Raw genomic sequence first — 19,745 nt, forward strand, 5'->3', positions numbered from 1 at the left:
GAATATTCATTTAACTGAAGAATCTGTGGCTGGATGGGGTTTTCCTCAAAATTAAAAGTATTCCTGTTGTCAGGTGTAAAAAAACATTAATTTCGGCAAATTTGTTTTCATTTGAGAGCTTCAGATGTGTAATGAATAGCAGGATACAAGTATTGAAATGTGTTTCCATGTGGGGTTTTTTTGGTTGTTTTTATTTTATTGGTTGATTTGTTTTTTCCAGGGTGTTTTTTGGTTGGTTGGTTTTTTGTTTGTCAGTGTGTTTACTGTTGGAGTCCTTGCGGGTTAAAACCTGTAGGCTGGTGAAATATGTGTTCTGCTGGGTCTTCATTAAAAGTAAGGCTTCAGCTTTGTGCTTTCTCTGTTTCCCAGCTGTGCTTTGCGTGTTTTGTGTACAAGGCTGTTTTTGCTGTGACAGTGCCTTATAGGCTGTGGGTGAATCACTCAGTCCTCAGGTATGAGTAGTGTCACATCCTGCAATTTTAATTGCTGTGCTCTGTACTGTCAGATGATTATACCTGAGGTTTGCAAGTTGTTTTACATTCCTGCTCATAAGCGTGTGTTTGCCTGCTGGCTGGCTGTCAGGATTGCTGTGCCTCTCCAGGTGGCTGAAGAAGCATTTGATTAATTTATCGTAGCTGTCTAGTACAGTCTGCTTTGTCTTGCAGACCTTCTGAAAGGTGGTGGGGTGTAGGAAGACTGGCTCTCTTGAAGAATTTTTGAAACAAATCCTCCAGATGCTATGTGCTCTGGGGCTGTCTTGAAAGGAAAAGCTAAAATTAATTGTAAGCTAGGCAGTCGTCACATTTGAAACAGAGAGTGAGTGAAAAGTTATGGTCTCTCTATAATACAGCTCCTTTTAGTCTTTGCTGTGTAGAAGATTGCTTTTTCTGCTCCTATTACTTTGAGTACTGTCAATACTTGGTAAGATTCCTAAGTGCTAGAACATGTAAAAGGTTTCTCTTTGTTTCTGACTTTCCCTTTTCCCTCTCCAGATGTTGTAGGTGTTTGGCTCAACACTTTTTCTTGCTTTGTCTTTGTGTTTTTTAGACCAAGGAGGTCCTAATCAACCAGATCCTTCAAGAATTTTTTAAAAAGAAACTTTGGTGGGTAAAAGATGTGCCATGGAATGGTAGCACCAAAGAGCAACACAGGATCATCTCTTGCCTTGACTGGCCATGGGTTATTTCGTCTGCTAGTTATCTTTGGTACCTTTATCTTGGAAGCACAGTCCACAGGTAAGTAAAAACCTTTATATATGCTATAGGGAGGGGGGGATATGTATAAGTTTGGAAGTGGCTGTATCTTTTTAGGTGAAAACCGGTGATGGTTGATGTATTTGTACACATCTTTCAGTACTCACAGGAAAAATTCCATCACGACTTGTTGAGCAGAGCATGAAGTGTCTGAACTGAATGAGTCTTGCATATTAGTAAATAAGTGCTTGTCCTTCGTCCTGTAGTTTTGATTCCTGTGGCTTTTTTCCCCCTCCATTCTCATCCCTTCACTGCAGCTGGGGACACTTGGAGCATCTCAAGAGCATGGACTGAGTTTTTGTTGAGTGAGATTCTCATGTAGACCATGTTATCTGTGTGCCCTTTAGCAACTGCTCATGTGAAGGGGTAGTAGCAGAGATTGTGTTCAGCTCTTTTGCACAACTGTTGAATCTGTTCAGTGTTTCCTTTTATGCTGTCTTCTGACACCTTAACACCTGCTACCTGCATTCCTCTATTGGATCCTCTTTTCAGCTTAAGTTTTCCATCTCCCATCATCTCTTGGTGTTTCTCAGATGGGTAAGTGTTGTGAATAGTGTAAATAGCAGTGGAATGGGATGATACGAAAAATCTCATCAGAGATGAGAGATCTGCCTTTTAGAAATGAGTGAAAGAAGGAAATGTACTGGATTCTCAGAAAGTAATACGTGATGTGAAGTACATGCTTGATTACCCAGTATACCCTGAAATATGTCTTTTTTTCTCAGACCAGCCATGATCTAGTTTTTGTCTGTAGAGAGATGCCTGGTCATAGGAGGCATGAGATGGAAGGAGGAGCTTTGTGTGCTCTTGCAAGAACTTTGAAGGAGTTAATCCCAAAAAGACATACAGATTTGACTTGAGCAGCTGTTGTAATGTAGAACATTAGCTTGCCTATGTAAAGAAAACCTCAGTTCTTGACATAACTCTAAAAAGTCCTATTTATTTGACATATCATGGCACCTGAGAATGTCATGTGACCAACATTCCTCAGCAGCAGTGTGGTAGAGCAGAATAAACAGTAGCTGCCAGATGCACTCAAAGTTGAGGTGATCCTGTATGGAAAAGTCTGCTGGTGCTGAAAACTTCTGGAGGAGGAGTTGATTTTCTTTTACTATTCCTGGCTCTTTGAGTTGGAAGGGAGAGACTGCTGAAATCAGATATCCCAGGCTTTTATGTCTTCCTGACCTGATTTTGGCCTTGTAGGTAATGAAGGGGTGGGGAGGACACCCTTGAGAGCATGGCTAATTGTCATGAATAGTTAGTGATAGTGGGAAAGGGACAAGATCTTCTTGGATCTGGTCTATCCATGTTTTTTTTTCCAGCCTTGCCGTTGTTGGTGATAGTGTCACTGCCTCATTTCAGATGTAGGCCTGTCAGATACGCCTCCCAGCCTGGGGCACCATCGCCATCTGAAACTCCCATTAGGCACTGTAGCACCTTCAACTGAGACTGTAATCAGTATGCAGATGCCTTGTGCTGCACGGGCTGCTGGATGGGGAAAAGCTGCCACAGTACGGCAAGCCTTTTTAATGTAATTTTTGAGACATCCAATCACATAACAAAAGCACTAGTTAGGCATGCCAGAAGACCCGGGAGTGATTCTGCATTGTGTTTCCCTTTATGTATTCTTTTTGCTTCAGGATGTGAAACAAGTTGTGGTGAACTGATTAAGGCAGATCATCAGCCTTATAATAAACAGGATTATAGTGGCTAGGCATGAACCATTTCCTGCAGGGGAAGTGAGAAAACAGAGGGGAGCCAGGATCACAGCAGAGGGCAAGAAACACAGGGGAAAAGGTCCTGGGGGAGGGCTCGCTGAGGAGTGCTTCCATGTACGGTTTTTCTGAGACTGGGAGGTAGCAACCCAAATGCCAGTTGCTGGGAGGGATGGGGGTGCTCAGTGTTGCATCATGGGCCCAGGGAGCTGCACCTGCAGCAGTCTGCCAGCCATGAGTAACATTAATGAGCAAGTCAGCTGAGGAGCAGAGAGCCAGATGGAGAAACAAAGAGTACTGGTGAGGCGCTTGGAAAATCATCTTTCCCTCATCTTTGTCCCCCAACCACCTCACCATCCTCACTTCATTAGTTTGCATAGCAAAGTCATTCAGAGCAAGCAGAGCAAAACTGTGTTAACATGAAGCAAGAGATTGTATTAAATCTCTTGGTGGTAATGCTTATCTCGAATGTGGGGCTGATGTGACATGCTCACAATTGCTACAAAAGCTGAAGAATGTTCTCATAAAAAGACAAGCATGGAGACAATGCCTGGCTCAGCCCTGAGTGAGAAAGCAGAGCTTGTGATTCATATGTATAAAACCATATGAGGTATATTGTATTGCAATCATTTTGCCGCTTAGAAATTCTATTGCTTAAGTTCCAGGAAGCTTAGAGAGATATTCATGATCTGGGCAGGAAGATGTTCTCTTTGCCATGTGGTTAATGCAGAGAGCAGACTCATTTTCAATCAGCAAGCATCTTCTCTGTCCTCTGGTAATAAATCGATTTTATTTATGCATGGATTTTTAAGAAAAATCTCAGCACTTTGTCTCAAGCAATCTATCCAAATATCCTCGAGTGCCATGAGATGAATATAAGTTGCTTAGTCACTAAGCACACTGCAGAATTTGGGGAAACTGTTCCCTTTTCATGGGAAGATATCCATGAATATGAAAATAACCACTGCACATATTTTAACACAAAACAAATGCAGCGTTTGGTAGTGGGCAAGCAGTGAAGCTGTGGCAGAAGAGGAGGATTTATGGAAACTTGAGTGCTACTCAGAAATATTTTTTGAGCTTTATCACTGTTATAGCATTTTTCCTTGTCTGGCAAGTTCTCCAAGATCAGTTGCAGGAAATAATGAAGGAATGAGCAGGCAAGGAGACTTGGAAAGCTCCTCAGTAGTACTGAGGCTTAGTTCTTATCTGTCTCTTCTGTTTCTTTGAGGGTTCAACTGGAATGTAGCGAAAAGCCAGGAAGCTTAGTAAATAGAGGTGGGGAATTTTTGAGGCATTGGAGAAGAGCAATGACAACCTTTTTATCTGCATTTCCACAGATAACGCTTCTCCGTTCTATTTTTGTTGCTATGACTTTTGTAATTTTTCCCCCTCTCCCTCCTATCTCTGTCCCTTAAAGCCTTGTGTTTATGTCTCATTCACAATAGTCCTCCTGCCTGGCCAGGCTATTTTTGGAAGAATGACAGTGGATCAGATTAAGTTGTTCATTAAATTTTAACATGTAGTGGGTAAAATACTCTGAAAGCTTCCTATGGTTTATGTTCCAAATGTGTAATCTTTCTTGGATTCATGACTGTCTCTGTCAGAAACCTATCAAAGCAGGTTGGGCCTTTCATTATTGATAATAGCATCACCTGATCCTGGGAAATGCAAGTAAATGTGTTGGTAAAAGTATTAAACATCCCAAATTAAGCAAATATCAATACCCATAAAGGAGAGTGTTTAAATATTAACCTTTAAAAATTAATAGTAATGCAGGCTTGGTGAATCTAAGTCCATTTAGGTTTAGACACAGTCTGATTTTTGTTGACTGCACATGTGAAATGCTATAAAGTTAGCTCTTTAATTTTTAGGATTGCCATTAAAGTGATGAATTGAGCTTGAATAAACTGAAACGACTTCATTCCTGTGTGTTGTCTCTGATGCAAATGCAGCCAATCTGCTGCTTGCTGTTCTAAGGTCTTTTCAGTGCCAAGGTTATTCTGCACAGAAGCTCTTGGATACCACTGGTATTTGTTTGCATTGCATAGAGCAGCTTGTTAGAGCGCACTCCACTCGTGGAGCAGATTCAGACTTGTTCCTATTCTTTGGGAATCTGCGCGAAGCAGAGTTTTCCTTTGTCTCTGATTATGCAGCTGAAAGGAAGGCGTTTACAGCTAGGGATGAATTCAATGGCCATGAAAACAAGGACACTATAGCATTGGATGGCCAGGTAGAAATGTGGAAGGTGTCATGCATGAACAGATGATCTTGATTCTGTATGCTTCATGTAAGTGTGGGTTTGGAGAAATTACAGCGTCAGCCCAAAGCAGTGTGGCAGCCTTCATAGAGAGAAGGGGGAGCATTTTCAGGAGCAATTCCTCTTTCCAGTCCCTTTGGAGAGCTTAATAAGAGCAGAGTGGTATGGAAGAGCATGGTGAGGAGCTGCAGAATAATGGCCAGGCTGCAATGGTGGCTAGGAAGCAGATGCAGATGGGCTCAGAATTAGACTATTCGAATAATGATAATAATATTCACAATGCTGCACACAACTGGCCCAGGCAGTGTTATTTAAGTAAATGCCTTGAAGGGAGTAACAAGGATCTCAAGAAGCCACATAACTTGTTTAATTTTAATGAGTTTTAGTGGCTGAAGAATGAATTAAACCTTTGTGATGTTTAGCTAACTGCTGGCTTAAACCATGATAGCATAATAATAATAATAATCCTGAATTTTCCTTTTGTCTGTCCTAGGTTGGCTAAGCAAATCCAAAGGACCTGCATGTGAGTAAACTTACATTCACTGCTGTACTATGAGAAATGAGTGGGATATTTTACTGGTTAATATAAGTGTCTGTGAGCTAGGATTCCCATTATACTTTTTGTTGTGTTGGATAGGCTTGAGATTCATCTCTATGCCCCATTTTTGTTTTTGATCCTTGTATTTAGGAATGATGGCTGCCCTCTGAGAGAGGGAGATCAGCTTCGTATCTTTCACTGTGCTTGAAGGGATCCTCGTGCCTTCTACAGCATTTAACTTCAAATGACTCAAGAAAACAACAAATTAGAATAAATATTTCATTAAATGCAGAGAGATGCTGCTTGTGAGAGTTTTGAGAGGCTGACAGAGTATTGAGAGGACAGGGAGGACAGGTTGAGGTAAAAAAAAATCTTTCATTTCCTTTAATCAAGAAATGTGAACATCTCAGCATAATTCTTGATATATTCCATTGGATACTCCTGCTTTTTATTTCATGTGCTCAGAAAAGGTCTAAAGTCTTCCCAGTGGCCATGTTATGGATATACACAACTTTGGAAGGAGTTGGGAGGCATATTTGGTTTCCTTATCTCTTCTAAATATATAAAATAACATTTTCTGTACATTTTTGTTAAACTCTGAAATATGATTTGTTTTGTCTGAACTTCCCCCCTCCTCTGGAAAAAAAAAAAAAAAACAACCAAAAAAAACCCCACAGGAACAAAATCTGAGGGGAATGGCTTAATGAAGAAGAATTTAAAGGTGTGGGAGAGGAATTTTACCACCTACCAAATGTTGGTTTTCAGAAAGTGGGGGTTAAGAGAAGTGCTGATGGAATCATCTGGATCCTCTATTTTTATTCAATGTCTGAATATTACTCCTGGCAAGAAGAGTGGTATCACACACATAGTATTAAGGGACTTTCAATACTTGGCTATGGTTGCTGGCAGGAAAATAAGCTATTTTAGGGAAAACCTCAAGAGTTGTCTGGTCCAATTCATTGTAGCTTCTTGGGTTAGAATGAGAAAGATGAGAAAATGAGAAAGGAAACTGGTAGGAGTTTCATTGTAGAGCAAAGCAGGAGGGGTGCTGAATGTCATTTGTTCTTCAGGAGAAACTAGTTGTGAACTATGGTCCAGGTTCTGACTCATCACCATCCTAGTGTCCCTTTAGGACTGCTGCCCACTAGGTTGAAGATACAGATTTCTCTTTTTATTCCTATTTTCACTGAGTCCCTTCCTTTTTATTTGCTTGACTCAATCATTTGGGAACAGTTTGGGTTTTTCCCTAGTATTATGGGAAAAGTCCTGACAGTGGGATAGAAGAAAGTTTGCTTGTTTATTGCCTTGTCCCAATTCCTTTTCTGCTTCTGTCCCTTTTGAATCCTACACTGGTTCCCAGTGCAGCTGAAGCACTATTTTCTTAGAATATGTGGAATGTTTTTCATCTGTGCAACCCATGTCTGCCATTGTTTCTTCGGCCCTCATGTTTAACTGAAGTACCACAAGTAGTTACCGCTTCCTGTTCATGCTGCCAGCTGATGGTGATTCTGCAGTGGGGATGGCAGAGCAGGAAGTGCATTTGCTGTGGAACTGTGGCAAATTTCAGCCTGCAAATACTGCTGGAATAGCTGGTGTGTGTAAAGCTGTGGATATGACCTCAGCATGCTGGCAGGGGTGATAAGGAAGAAACAAGCAGTAGTTGGGCAAGGCAGGAAACTGGAGACTGTTGAGTCTTCAGCTTTTGTGGCTGAATGTGACAAGGCTCTGCTAAACCTGGTGATCTGTGTCTAGATGAGGACTGCTAAAACACTGCTGGTAACAAGGTGCCAATAGTCTGGAGTGAAGACAGGATACTAAAGGTATTTGAACAGCAAGCTCAGAAATGTTTGTACCTTTGTGAGAGTAACTGGAACAGGATTATAGCATTGTCACAAGAGGTTGTACCTGCTTATCTGTGTGTGCTGGTCTGCATATAAAAACACATTTTCCTTTTAATGAGCTGAAGCCTCTGGGGAGGCATCTTCCCCTGCAAACAGGAATTTCCGAGGCTCTGCTTCTGCAAAGTGTTGCATTGGAGTTAGAGGACTGCTTCCAGATGTTGTTAAAGGGATTTGAAGTAACCCCTTAGGTGTGGGGCTGCATAGATGAGTTACAGGATGGGCTAGATGCATTGGGCTGGAGGGGGCTTGTTGCTAAACTGCTGAAGAATAAAATGAGCTTTTGGCCCAGTCTAGTACAGTGATCCTTTTATTATGGAACAGGGATGGTAACTTCTGGATTTCCTGTACTGAGAAGACTGCCTAATCTCAAGAGGTTGTGGGGATGCTCCCTTATTGCTTGTATACTTTGACATGGCTGGTGCTGGATGGATACGCCTCCTTTGCTCCTTCTCTCTAGGTCCAATACTGTGAGTGCAAAAATAAGTGTGTTTATCCACCTGGCATAGTAAGAAGCATTTCAGTGGGAGCAGAAGCCAAAGAATTGAACAGTAGGGTAACAAAAGAACATCTTTTGATACCCACATCATCCTATGGGCTCAGCATTTTAGGTCTAGCCAGTCATCTTAATTCAATTGGGAAAATATTTCTTGTTCGAGGGCAGGAAAAAAAAACATTGCTGCTGCTTTTGAGATACATCTTTACTTTGTCAGTAAAGGGAAAAATATGTCTTACTTGAAAAATGTTGCCTTGCTGTAGAGTGAGATAAGCACCTCTGGTGGATGTTGTCTTGAGTTTTCTGCCCACAGACAAGGAAAAAACATGGTAAGCTTTGACACATGCAGACTCATAATTAGAAAGTTGAAGGCTGCTGCTGCATTTCTGGCTAGAAAGAACATTTTCTATGTCCTGAGAAAAAGACTCTACCTGTCTGTAAGTGCTCTAACATCATGGATGGTGATTTGGGGGGTGAGAAATTGTGAAAGACCATATAGCAGTTTAGTGTAAAAGATGATGTAGGAAGGAATTTCAAGTGGAAGTTGCTGCCATGTTTAGAGTAGTATCTGACTTTCTCAAAGTTCTGCTTTTCTTAGTGTGTGTTCACTTTAGTAGTTAAAAGCTGCTTTGCACTTCCCCCTATCCTGCATTTGTTTGGCTGTCTCACCCCTGTAGAGGAACCCTTTTTGTAAAGAAGATAAACCTATTAAAGCTGCCTAACCCTGGATCCTTGTCAACACTCCTTGCCGATGATGATGCCTTCCAGGTGGGGTCTGTATGTCACTGTATGTATGGAATGAAATTATATTAGAGTGGGCAAGCGACTTCTGGTGCTGCCTTTATTCTGGACAACCAGCATGCTGGAGACTTACCTTCAGGAGATTTACCTGATGCTGCAGAGGCCTTTAGGAATGTGCTTCTGATGTGTCATACAAAGCCCTGATTTATCAGCTACTGATTTATCTCTGTCATGGAGGAAAGAAATGTGGATTTCTAAGAGTTTCCTTGCACCCATTCCACTTGTAACTTCAGAGCAGCTATCTTTGAAACTCAGAGCCCTGGGGATGCCCCTGCTGTGTAACCTGTCTCCAGTAGTTCAAGTTTTGGGCCTGCTGGTGTGCTTCTTGAAAAGGACCCGTACTGTAAGAGTTGTGCTGCAGCACATCTTCTCTTTTGCACAAAGTGTGTAAAGTATCTGTAATGCTCTGTATTATCCTAAAGCTAGTACTTCCCTTCTGTCACTGGTTTTGCTTTCCCTAGCAAAACTAACAGTTGAATGCTCCTGGAGAACAACCTTCAGGTTTCATTGTAAACACTTTCTTTGGTGTAAATGACTTAGGTTGTAAGATACTAAGAAAAGGTTAAAGCTTTATCATTTGCCTGTTTAGGTTCAGCTGTCACTTTTCTCTCAAATGAGGAAATTATTAATTTTTCATATGTAAGCTGAAAAATGTGAACATAATCACAAGCTGCAATGAGTATGCCTTTAAGAGCAAGTCTTGGTGAAACCCACGAAGGTGGCAAGTTTGGTTTTTTACAATTTTATTGTTTTAGTCCTCCAGTTCTTTGCCTTTCCCAGCAAGCTAGTCTTGCTGCGAATGTTACTGCCATTAGCCCAAAGCAGGGTTGACCTTTGAGCCTTCTCACTTTGAATTCTTTATTTGCATTTACTTCTCAAATATTTAAATGTTATCTTCAAGTTGACAGTTCGTGCTTTGATGGGAACTGTTTCCTCCATGGCATTTAGTAAGCTAGACTTCACTTTTGGGACAGTTGAGGGGAGATGTTCAGTGTTGGGAGAGCTGAGCTCTCTGTTGGTACAGGATCCTCATAAAGTTTTGTCACTGGAGCAGTAGTGAAACACATAGAGGCGAGGCAGATGACAAGACTGGCAGTCAGGCCCTGTTAGTGCACTTGTGCTGTGGGGGAGAGGAGGTGTGTGCAGTGGTGACCAGATCGCTGTCTGCTAGCATAAGGCCATGCCTCTTGTGGGCAAAACCCACTGGAAGTGCAGTGTGGGGGCTGTGCTGAAAGAGGATAGCTCCTGTGAGAAGTTCTGCCTCCTCTTAGCACCCTGGAGAGCTGACTGCCTCTTGGCATGTGCCTCCACCTGTGGAGACTCCTCAGGCCTGGAGCACCCTTCCAGAGAACTGTGTTTTGTTTTGATGTGGTTTTTTTTGGTATATTTTTCCTGTCAGTTTTGCCTTGGTCATTTTTGGTCCCGCTTTAACCAGGTCTTTCCAGTCATGAGCTGATCCCATGTAGGAGTTGAGTCCTTGGGCAGGCAGTGGTATGACTGCATGGGGGAAAAGGGACATTACAGCCTGTCATCAGGTGCACAGGTAGGGCTGCTTTTAGCATCTTTGATTCTTGCTATTGGTAAAAGGAAGAGGGACTGGTATAAGCTGCTAATTAGGGGTGTTGTGAAGAGATTCATTCTCTGACTACAGTCAAGGTGAGCAAATTCATAACTATTTTACTGCACACCTCTGGCCATTTGTCTGAGGCAGGTTAGGAGTATTTCATGCTTGGCTGCATTGGCTGCCATGGAGGGATTTGAGAGGATGAAAATTAATGTCTATTCTACATCCTCTGACAGCAGGGAAGCATCTTATCATTAAGTCTGTTTCTATCCACTGAACTCTTGACTTAATTAGTTGCTTCAGGTGGAGGAAATTTTTCTTCTGACTTTGGTTAGTTAGTAGCACCAAGGGAAGAGTGCCTGCAGAATCTGAGCTTTTGTCGTTTTATTTCTAAAAAGCTGCCACTGAAGCCAGGGTTTCAAAGCTGCTTGCCAGTATGCACTGTGCACAAGTGAAACCAAACACATCTCTCTTTCCAGAGTGGTCTGTCACCTTTCTTCTTTCTGTGGCTGTAGAGGCTGGCCTCCTCATTAATTGAAGATACTTCTCTATAGGTAAGAGTTAAGACACCTAAGCAGGAGTGGGATGAGGGGCACTTATGTATTATTTCTGAGTTGGAAGGGATCCATCAGGATCATTAAGTCCAACTCCTGGCCCTGGGCAGGACACCCCAAGAATCATACCATGTGCCTGAGAGCAATGTCCAAATACTTCTTGAACTCTGTTAGGCTTGGTGCTGTGACCACTACCCTGGAGAGCCTGTTCCAGTGCCCAGCCACCCTCTTGAAAAACTTTTTCCTGATATCTAACCTGAACCACCCCTGATGCAACTTCATGTCATTTTCTCAAGTCCTGTCACTGGTCACAAGAGTGAAGAGATTGGTGCCTGCAGCTCCGTTTCCCCTCATGAGGATGCTGAAGACCACAATGAGGTCTCCCCTCAGTCTCCTCCAGGCTGAACAGACCAAGTGACCTCAGCTGCTCCTCACATGGCTTCCCCTCCAGACCCTTCCCCATCCTCATGGCCCTCCTTTGGACACTCTCTAATAGCTTAATGCCTTTTTTATATTGTGCTGCCCAAAACTGCATACAGGACTCGAGGTGAGGCCATACCAGTGAAGAGTAGAGAGGGATAATCACCAGCTTTTACCAGCTTTGACTGTGGGGTTAGGGTAGCTTTACCCACTGTCATGGTGAAGTGGGAATTGCTGTAAATGCAGCAGTGTTTGTGAACGGCAAATGTTCGGGTCTGTAGTTTGCTTTTCCAGTTAAGCTGTATTTCACTTGGTGTGAGACTTAGCTGGATTTACTTCTCAGGCATTGTGGTGATGATCTCTTTTTTCCTATAGTGGGAGCTTCTCTGGGAGATGGTAGGAAATGGTAAGTTGCAGGAAACACGTTTGTAGTAAATCCTGTAGTATTTACAACGGAATCATCACTTGAAGTTGGTTTCCCTTAACTGGTATCAGAGGCAATGAAAACTGAATTGAAAACAAAACTAGAAAGCCCTCTGGTAACCATCTATCAATTGTTAAATATCACGTGATAGCAAGATGAAACTCATGGTGCCTGGTGTGGTCTCCAATCTCATCACAGCAAATAGGTCCAGTTGCTTTTGCCAGGGAAGTTAACTATGCTCTGCCCCCTTGGAGTAGCTTTTTCCATGGTAGGAATTTCTTCCCAAGGCCGAGCTGGTTCCCCGGGTGGTAAGGATAGATGTATTTATGTTGATTAGTTTCTTTGAGCCATGCTCTCCTACACTTACATGTGCTGTGCCGTTTAATGACCAGCTGTAATGATTTTTATTGTTGTGCAATTGTTTAGCAGTAGCAGGAGTGCAGTTGGGGACCTTTTGCTTTGTCTTGTTTCAAGTCTTCCCCGAGCCCATCTTTGTCCTGGCTTGTGTGTTCAGAGATCACAAGGCTGCAGCGCACGGCTGCTGTGCCCCCCGGCCCTCGCGTATGAATTCATCAGCTTGATCTTTGCACCCCTGCTCCTCGGGAGGGTCGGATGGCAGCTGCAGCTCCTGTCAAGCATGATGCCGGGCAGGGAGCTTTGGGGAGGAGAGTTACAAAAGGCTCAGTTTAAATCATCTGTGTAAGGGCACAGCAGAGCCTCTGTCACTCAGGCCCCATGCTTGTCTTCTGGTGCTGTGGTTGTAATGACATTAGCATTTCAAAAAGGGGATTACCACAACCCCCAGGTTCTGAGGGGAGAGTATTTTGGCTCTTACTTGAAAAGCTGCTTTCTGGTTACCTCTGTCAATCTTTCCCCCTCCTTCCCCCGTGGATCCTGATGGGTTGATGAAGGTGTCCATGCCATGTTAAAAGTGGGTTGTTGTTGCAAGGAAAGTGGTTGTTTATTGGCCTAAATGTGGGCTGGCAGATGTGAAGTTGTTTCTGATAACATTTTTTCTTGCTGATTTGGAGTGACTGCCTGAGAACTTCCTGATGGAAAAGTTAAAGGGTCTGTGTTGTGATCACAGCTGTATGCTAGAGAACTATCCTGCAGTCATGCTTACAGGAAGAAGTTATGTTATACTAGTTTTTCTTGTGTATTTCAGCCAAAGGAAATGGGCAGCACATGCATCATATTCATTGTCTGCCTTCCACTCATCCTGTGGTATGAAAAAACCTTTCTGTGCCCAGGCACAGGATTTCAGAGTGGTTCCTTGGGAAGTGATTGTATTTTTATAAGGTCTTGTTTAGTAACAAAAATTATTTTGTGAAACTTGACTCCTGACTCTTGCAATTCTGTTGCATTACCCTCACCTCTGATCAATATTCAGTTAATTGTTTTTCACTAAGTTCACTTTCCCTTTCTGATGTTACTTGTGCTGGAAACTTGCATTAAGGCTCTAAATATGCTGGACTCTAAATTTGCCCTTGGAAAATCCCTGTGGTTACTACTTTCTCTCCAGTTCCATAAGCTATAGAAATGACAGGTCAGGCCAGGCAGTTTGGTTGACTGGTCCCTGGGGAAGAGAGCAAAGGAAAATGCCTTCTTTGCCTGCCAGAGAGAGGCAAGACTACTTTGTGCAATCTCTCCAACCATTTGGAGGTTTGTGGGCCCTAAAATTATTAGCTGGCCCACAGTGTCCAAAAAAGGAGCCCCCTGCCTTGACTGACTACAGTTGGAGGACATGGAGCAGGACATGCTGGTGGTTGCCTGGAGCCTTGTCTGGAGCAGTCCTGCTAGTGCTGTGTGTATTGTACTGTTGAATAGGCAGGGAAAGGTGTGTTTTGAAGAGACATTATTATATATGTAGGTTGAAGTGTTCACAGGCCTTAATCTTTTTGTGTGCCCCTAAGGACTTCTCTTGCATGTTCACATAGGACATAGTTCACCAAGTGGCTCTGCAAAGCAGTGCTGATGTGTCATGGGTGTCCCTTGCTCTGGGTGCTGCTGGGAGCAGGGTCTTCTCTGGTGATTCATGGCTCCTGCACAGCTTCCTGAGGGAGATGGCAGGCCTGAGGCATAGATAAGCTGTCCCTTGGGGCACCAGGGAGGAGTATTTGGTGTGCTGAGAAAAGGAGGCATTTAACTTATCTGTGTGAAAACAGGAACTGTGGAAGGCCTTCCAGTAGTGTGGTGGCTGCTGACAATGTGTGTGTATGCTTATTCAGTGTATTTTGAGCTCTGCCCATCTCCAGGCATGCCCTAATCTGCTTATTTCTGTGGAGGACACTTCTGTCTATAAACTTCAACAAGGATGGAGTGTCTTAAACATTAGGTGTTCAATTGAACCTGCACAGAGGGAAGGTGGAGCTTCTGGGTACCCTGTGCTGGACAGAAAGCTGCAGTCATTGTGTCTTGTCCTCTCCTTTTTCCTGTTTCTGCAGATGCACCAGCACACACAGCCATGCAAACATACCAGCTGTCTCCTTGGGAAGTTACAACCAGCTCTAGTTGTACAGGCTTTTGAACTTGCAGTTCAGTTTAGGTCCTGTGCATCTACATGTGTCTGGTCTTGGGATGTGTGAGCTTCTGCATCTTCTTTTTGAAATTCCTTTTCTGGTAGTGATGATAGAAATGAAATATTCAGTATCATGGTGGAAGTAGGCTGCAGAAAAAGTAAAACTGTAGATCTGAATACTGTGAGCTAAAAACCTAAGAACTAAAGAATTCAAGAAGCAACAAACAGCCTAGTTTCTGAGAGGCTGATGAAGTTTTAGGTTTACTGTGGGGGAAACCCTCTTATTCTTTCCAATTTCAGGGCAATTACTGTTTTACGGCTTGCAAAAGAAAGATAAGGACAGCAAAAACCAGAATTAATAAGCACTGGTCATAATATTTAGTGAGTTAAGAGCATTTATAATTATTATGGAGTAAGAGGAGGGGAAAAAGCATGAAGGAGAAAGTAGTTTTATTTCCCTTGCTCCCCATTTGGATTAATGAATTTAATTACTTGGAAATAGCTAGTAGCAAACTTGTGGCTTTTTTCAAATGTACTTCTTACAAGACTGCAAATTTTAAAAGAAGAGGCAATTCAGTAAAAATAATTGAAGACATAAGACCTTAACCGCTATATCCCTCATTGCAAGTGCTTTGTGTCAGATGTTGAGAACTGAATTAATTTGCCTCTGATGTATTGAGAGGGGAGAAACCAGGGCAATATATGATCCAATTCTAAATGCAGGGAAGCAAGTGAGATACTGATTTTTCTTTTGTTCTGTCAGCAAAAAATAGAGACAAATATGGAAAGGAAATGGCTATATGGAGTAATGGGATTCTGTGTAACAAGCAGCAAGAGTGCATGAGGTGGGAGGAAAGAGATGGAGCAGAGTGCCAGGAGAGGGTCTTAGTACAATAAATAAAGCCTGTGTCAGAAATTTCTCATTTCTTGATGGGATAGTTTAGATTCCACTAAATTGTTTGTTCTTTTGTCACCTTGAACAGGTCTTTTTAAAGTGATATGGCAGCTAAGCAAGTGAATAGCAAAGAAAAACAGCATTGCATCTTCTTTAAGTTAGGAAGATACCTGGTGGGATGGCTCTGATGTCAGGTACATTACCATCAAATGAAATTTTCCAAAGGGCTCATGTCCTGCTGGTAATCAATTAGGAGAGGATGTCTCAAATCATGCAAATGCTGCTGAAAACTCTGCCCAGTGTGTTTAACAATCTGAAAGAGTAATTTAGTGTTCTGCTGCTTAAATTTGTAGGCAATATATTACTGAAGTAGAGCTGCAAAATGCCCATGACAACCGAGTAACATGAGATTACTCTGAGCAACAGAGCAACTGAGTAATATTTGGAAATCCATGAACAGAAGCTGGCTTTCTCCAAAGGTTACTTGACCATAAGCAGAGTGAGGAAGCATTTGAAAGAAGGCTTAAATCCATTTCCTTAAACAATTTGCAGTGGTGGCAGTCTGTTCTGAGTTGTTTCAGGAAGGCAGTGTAGTACCATATGCCTTTTCCTCTTGGTGTGTATGTATCCCCAGACAATACTATCTGCACCTATTGCAAAACCATCCTCGCTGTTCCTCTCGGCCACTGCAGCCCTGGAGATCCCCTTGACTGCAGTATAGCCCTGTCTATGCAGGCACTTTGCACTTCTAGGCAGAAACTCACTACGGCCTTGTTGCTCAGGAGGATTTCCATGTTACGTTCCCATTGCCATGAACCTTGCTTTTGACCATTTTTAGTGAGGAGAGCAAGTCACTTGATATGTCTAAATTTTTTATCTGCAGCCACATGACCTCCTCTTAGAATGGACTGTTACAGAAAAACTGCTTGTCTGGGAGCTTTTTGCAGAGTCTAGACTGGAAATCTGTTGCCAGTAGATGTGCTAGACTGGGATTAGAAGTTTCCAAGCAGTGGTCTTTGGAACACATAACAATAGCCCATGTAGTTTTGCCTGCCACAGGATGACAGCTTCTTACTTTCAAACTGCTCTAATTGTGTTAAAATAAAGCTTTGAATGTTTGTTTGCTTTTCAGTGAAAGCAATTTCTGTAATTGGCAGAGGTACGTGCCCTTGAATAAAAAGGTATATGATCACAAACTGCCTCTGTAAGAGAGCAATGCTCTTGTTGGAACGTGTTCTACACACTGGGGTGACTTTCCCTGTGATGAGGGGTTTAAAAAGACCAGTAAGTGATAACTTCAAAAAGCACAGCTATTAAGAGGAAAACACAGATGCAGTTGGAATCTAGGCCTGGCAGTGAGGTTGTTGCAGGGTAGTGTGGAATCAATGCCTTACCAGAGCAGTAGAATAGATACTGTGATTTGGTTTCTGTTTATGCTGTGAGCTAATAGTAAATGTCAACTGTCTGGTTGTCTCTTCTCCCCTGAGAATGAGTGACAGTGACAGCTTTGATGTGCAATAACTAGGTTGCTGTGATTTGTGTTTACGGCTTTAAGTTTGGATGCTTGTGAGAGCAGGGCTATGAAAGTAGAACATGGCATTTGATATACGCAGATACCTCCACCCTATTTTCTGATAAAGCCATACTGACTGGGAGGAAAAATGGGGGAGACAAAGGTCCAGTGTCATAATCCAGGACTTTTCCCCGTGCCGGGGAGACTTCTGCTTTTCTTTGTCCTCAGGCAAGATACCAAAAAAAAAGCATACCAAAAAAGAAGAAAAGTGGGCCTATCTTTGGAGAACACTCTAGTTTTCCAGACATTAAGTACTCTATTTCTTGGGAAACCACTTTGACTTCTCGTGGGAGTTGACACAGTATAATGGTGTTTAGCCATAAAATAGCCTTTACACAATTGCAACATTAGGTTAAGAACTGAGAATCTATTTTAAGGTTTGTTGTTGAGTGAGAGAATGAAAATCTGTATCTTGACAGTGCTAATTCTTGAACATGTATTTTAGAAATAGTAACTTGGAAATGCCTGAATCCTTGGTGAAAAGATCTATGTAATCCAGAGGTTTTGGAAAAGGGCTTTCCTACATTGGTACTAATATATCCCTTGTGAGATTTTAGAAGGCTCTTGTGTGCATGCACAGAAGGAAGGTGATATTAGCTGGAGGATGTGTTGTCACACTCCAGTTGAGCATTCCAATCAGTAAGTAGTGATTTGGGAGGACACAAGAATTCATATGTTTAGATGAGATTATTAAGTATTTCATTAATACCCTGATGAAAGATACAGATTATTTATGAGGAAGCCCATTTGGGAAGTAGGTACTTTTAACACTTCTCCCTTCTTTCCCAAACTTGAGCTACTTTCAATAGAGGGTAAGCTGTCTCTTAAGGAGCATGTCATCTGCTCTCCATGTCAGCTGCCAGAATATAGCTGTTTTTGTGAGTAGCATCCTCAATACTAAGTGTGGCTAAAGTAGCCTTTTCTAAAAAGTTAATAGAAAAGGCAGGGGTGGACAAGGGGCAGAATAAAGGATGGTGCTGCAGGCTGTCTAATATGATGAACGCTGTGAAATTGAGCACAACAGTCTTCAGACAGTCTTCGACTATAATTGGCAAGAGGAAGAAAGTTCTGGCAGTGTCTGTGGGATGTATCTGGTAAGAAAGAGTAACTCCTGTGTGCTGAGCAAATTGTATGGGGGTGGAGGAGATTGGAAGAAAGGAAAATTACCAGAAGTTTGAAAGACGGGTCTGTGGCATTTTTATACTGCCTTTTGTCCTGGTAGCTCCCTGCTGCCTGCTGAACATTGTTCTGCAGTGTCTGTTGCCTTATTACTAAGACTACTACTACTAATCTTACTACTAAGGTTTTGTGTTATTTCCTTCCCCTAAAAACTTCAAATATAATTTTCCCCAATCATGTGGAGGAGATGGGGAAACAAATGAACAAAGGAAAGGTCTGGGTAAAGGGGATACTGTTTCTGTCTTTAGTATCAGAATGACTTTGTAATACCTGCTGATGGTCTGTAGGCTTCCTAGATGATAGGTGTTCAAGACACCATGTGTTCCTAGCAAAATTGGCCCAAGTGATCAGGTTTGGAGCTCTCAGATTTCTGTTTACATTGTTTTCCTGTAATACTTATTCTTGATTAAATGCATGTGCTGTTCTGTGAAATCTTCTATATTGGTATGAAAAAGAAATCAGTTACAGAACAGTAACTGATTTAGTAAATGGACTCCTAGTTTTTCACTGGAACTGTATTTTACATGCTGGATGTTAATTTATCAGCATCAAGTGACTTCCCGTCATGCTGTTTTTCCCACTAGTTCTCAGGCATAAGATGTTATTTAAGCATTCTCAATGAGTCTGCATACACACTTGGGAGACTTCCTAAGTGTGTCTCTCTCTGGGGGGCAGTGGTTTTGCTATTTTTAGCTTGATTTCTTCAAATCTTCCATTTCCTTTGTGTGAGAAACTTCACTAATTGTAAAGAGGTTGAACCATATAGTAAATGAACCTCAAAGTTGCATGGGAAGCTTTCACTCCACTACCGAGAAACCTATCAGCACTGTCTGGGCATTTTTGCCTAACCCTCTGATGGACTGAGCTACTCCGAGCAGCTGCAGACACATTAGGGTGTAGCCTGAGACAGAAGTTCTACAGCTCAGAAACAGTTTTTGTAGGGATGCTATCTGTGCACTGTTTATTTTCACTGTGTCTGGGGTCTTCATTTTTGTCTGCTGGTGAACTCCATCTGGCCATAACTCTTGGTGGTTTATTGCCTCTCTACTGAAGTACAATCCAGAAGGTGTGATGGGAGAAATTAAAATATCTGCTGCAGGGAGAAAGAAAAACTGCATTAACTAGTGAATATTTAAATGAGGAAGAAAGACTTCTTAGTTCAGGAATGTTGAACTAGCATGGGAAGTGTTCAGATGTAGACCTGGTGACTGAGAGTGATCTGAAGTCAGTGGCCTGCACGTCTGGCCTAAACTTCAGCTTCCTTTCTGGAAGGGTACAGGGCTCCTGAAGGCCCTGTGCCTTGTCTGCCAGCCTTGTGTGGGTGTCTGGTGCCTCAGAACTAACTGAGCCTGAATTGAACCCTCTCTCTGGGGAGTGCTGTGCAGGAAGGGCTTTCTTCAGCTCCCTGAAAAAGTGCCTTGGGAACATGCATGAGGATACGGGGTGGCGCCTACATGTGGAGAGATCTTGTGTTTTTCTTGAAAGTGTGAGATGATCTGCTTGTGAGCTGCCTCCTCACAGAAGTGGGGCTGGCTGAGTCAGTGCCCAGGGCCTGATGTCAGGATTGATTGGCAGAAGCCTGGTGAGGACTGGGAAGGTGTAAAGCAGGTTCAGGGACTGGTTCTTTAGAGGGAGTGAGCATAACCTCTGCCCTCCC

General features: G+C 42.5%; 1 protein-coding gene across 5 annotated transcripts in view; it reads left to right on the forward strand.

Annotated features, from left to right (window-relative positions):
- The window catches only part of SUSD6 (sushi domain containing 6), a 92,847-nt gene that overhangs the window by 46,827 nt on the left and 26,275 nt on the right, over positions 1-19,745 (forward strand). For all 5 annotated transcript variants that reach the window (XM_032112129.1, XM_032112132.1, XM_032112128.1 and 2 more), the window contains 2 exons: positions 1,048-1,235; positions 5,722-5,751. In XM_032112129.1, coding sequence (XP_031968020.1) covers positions 1,115-1,235; positions 5,722-5,751 — 151 coding nt within the window. In that variant the 5' untranslated portion in view covers positions 1,048-1,114. The remainder of the gene's footprint in view (positions 1-1,047; positions 1,236-5,721; positions 5,752-19,745) is intronic.

This window comes from Corvus moneduloides, chromosome 6 (genome assembly GCF_009650955.1).
Source record: "Corvus moneduloides isolate bCorMon1 chromosome 6, bCorMon1.pri, whole genome shotgun sequence".
NCBI lineage: Eukaryota > Metazoa > Chordata > Aves > Passeriformes > Corvidae > Corvus > Corvus moneduloides.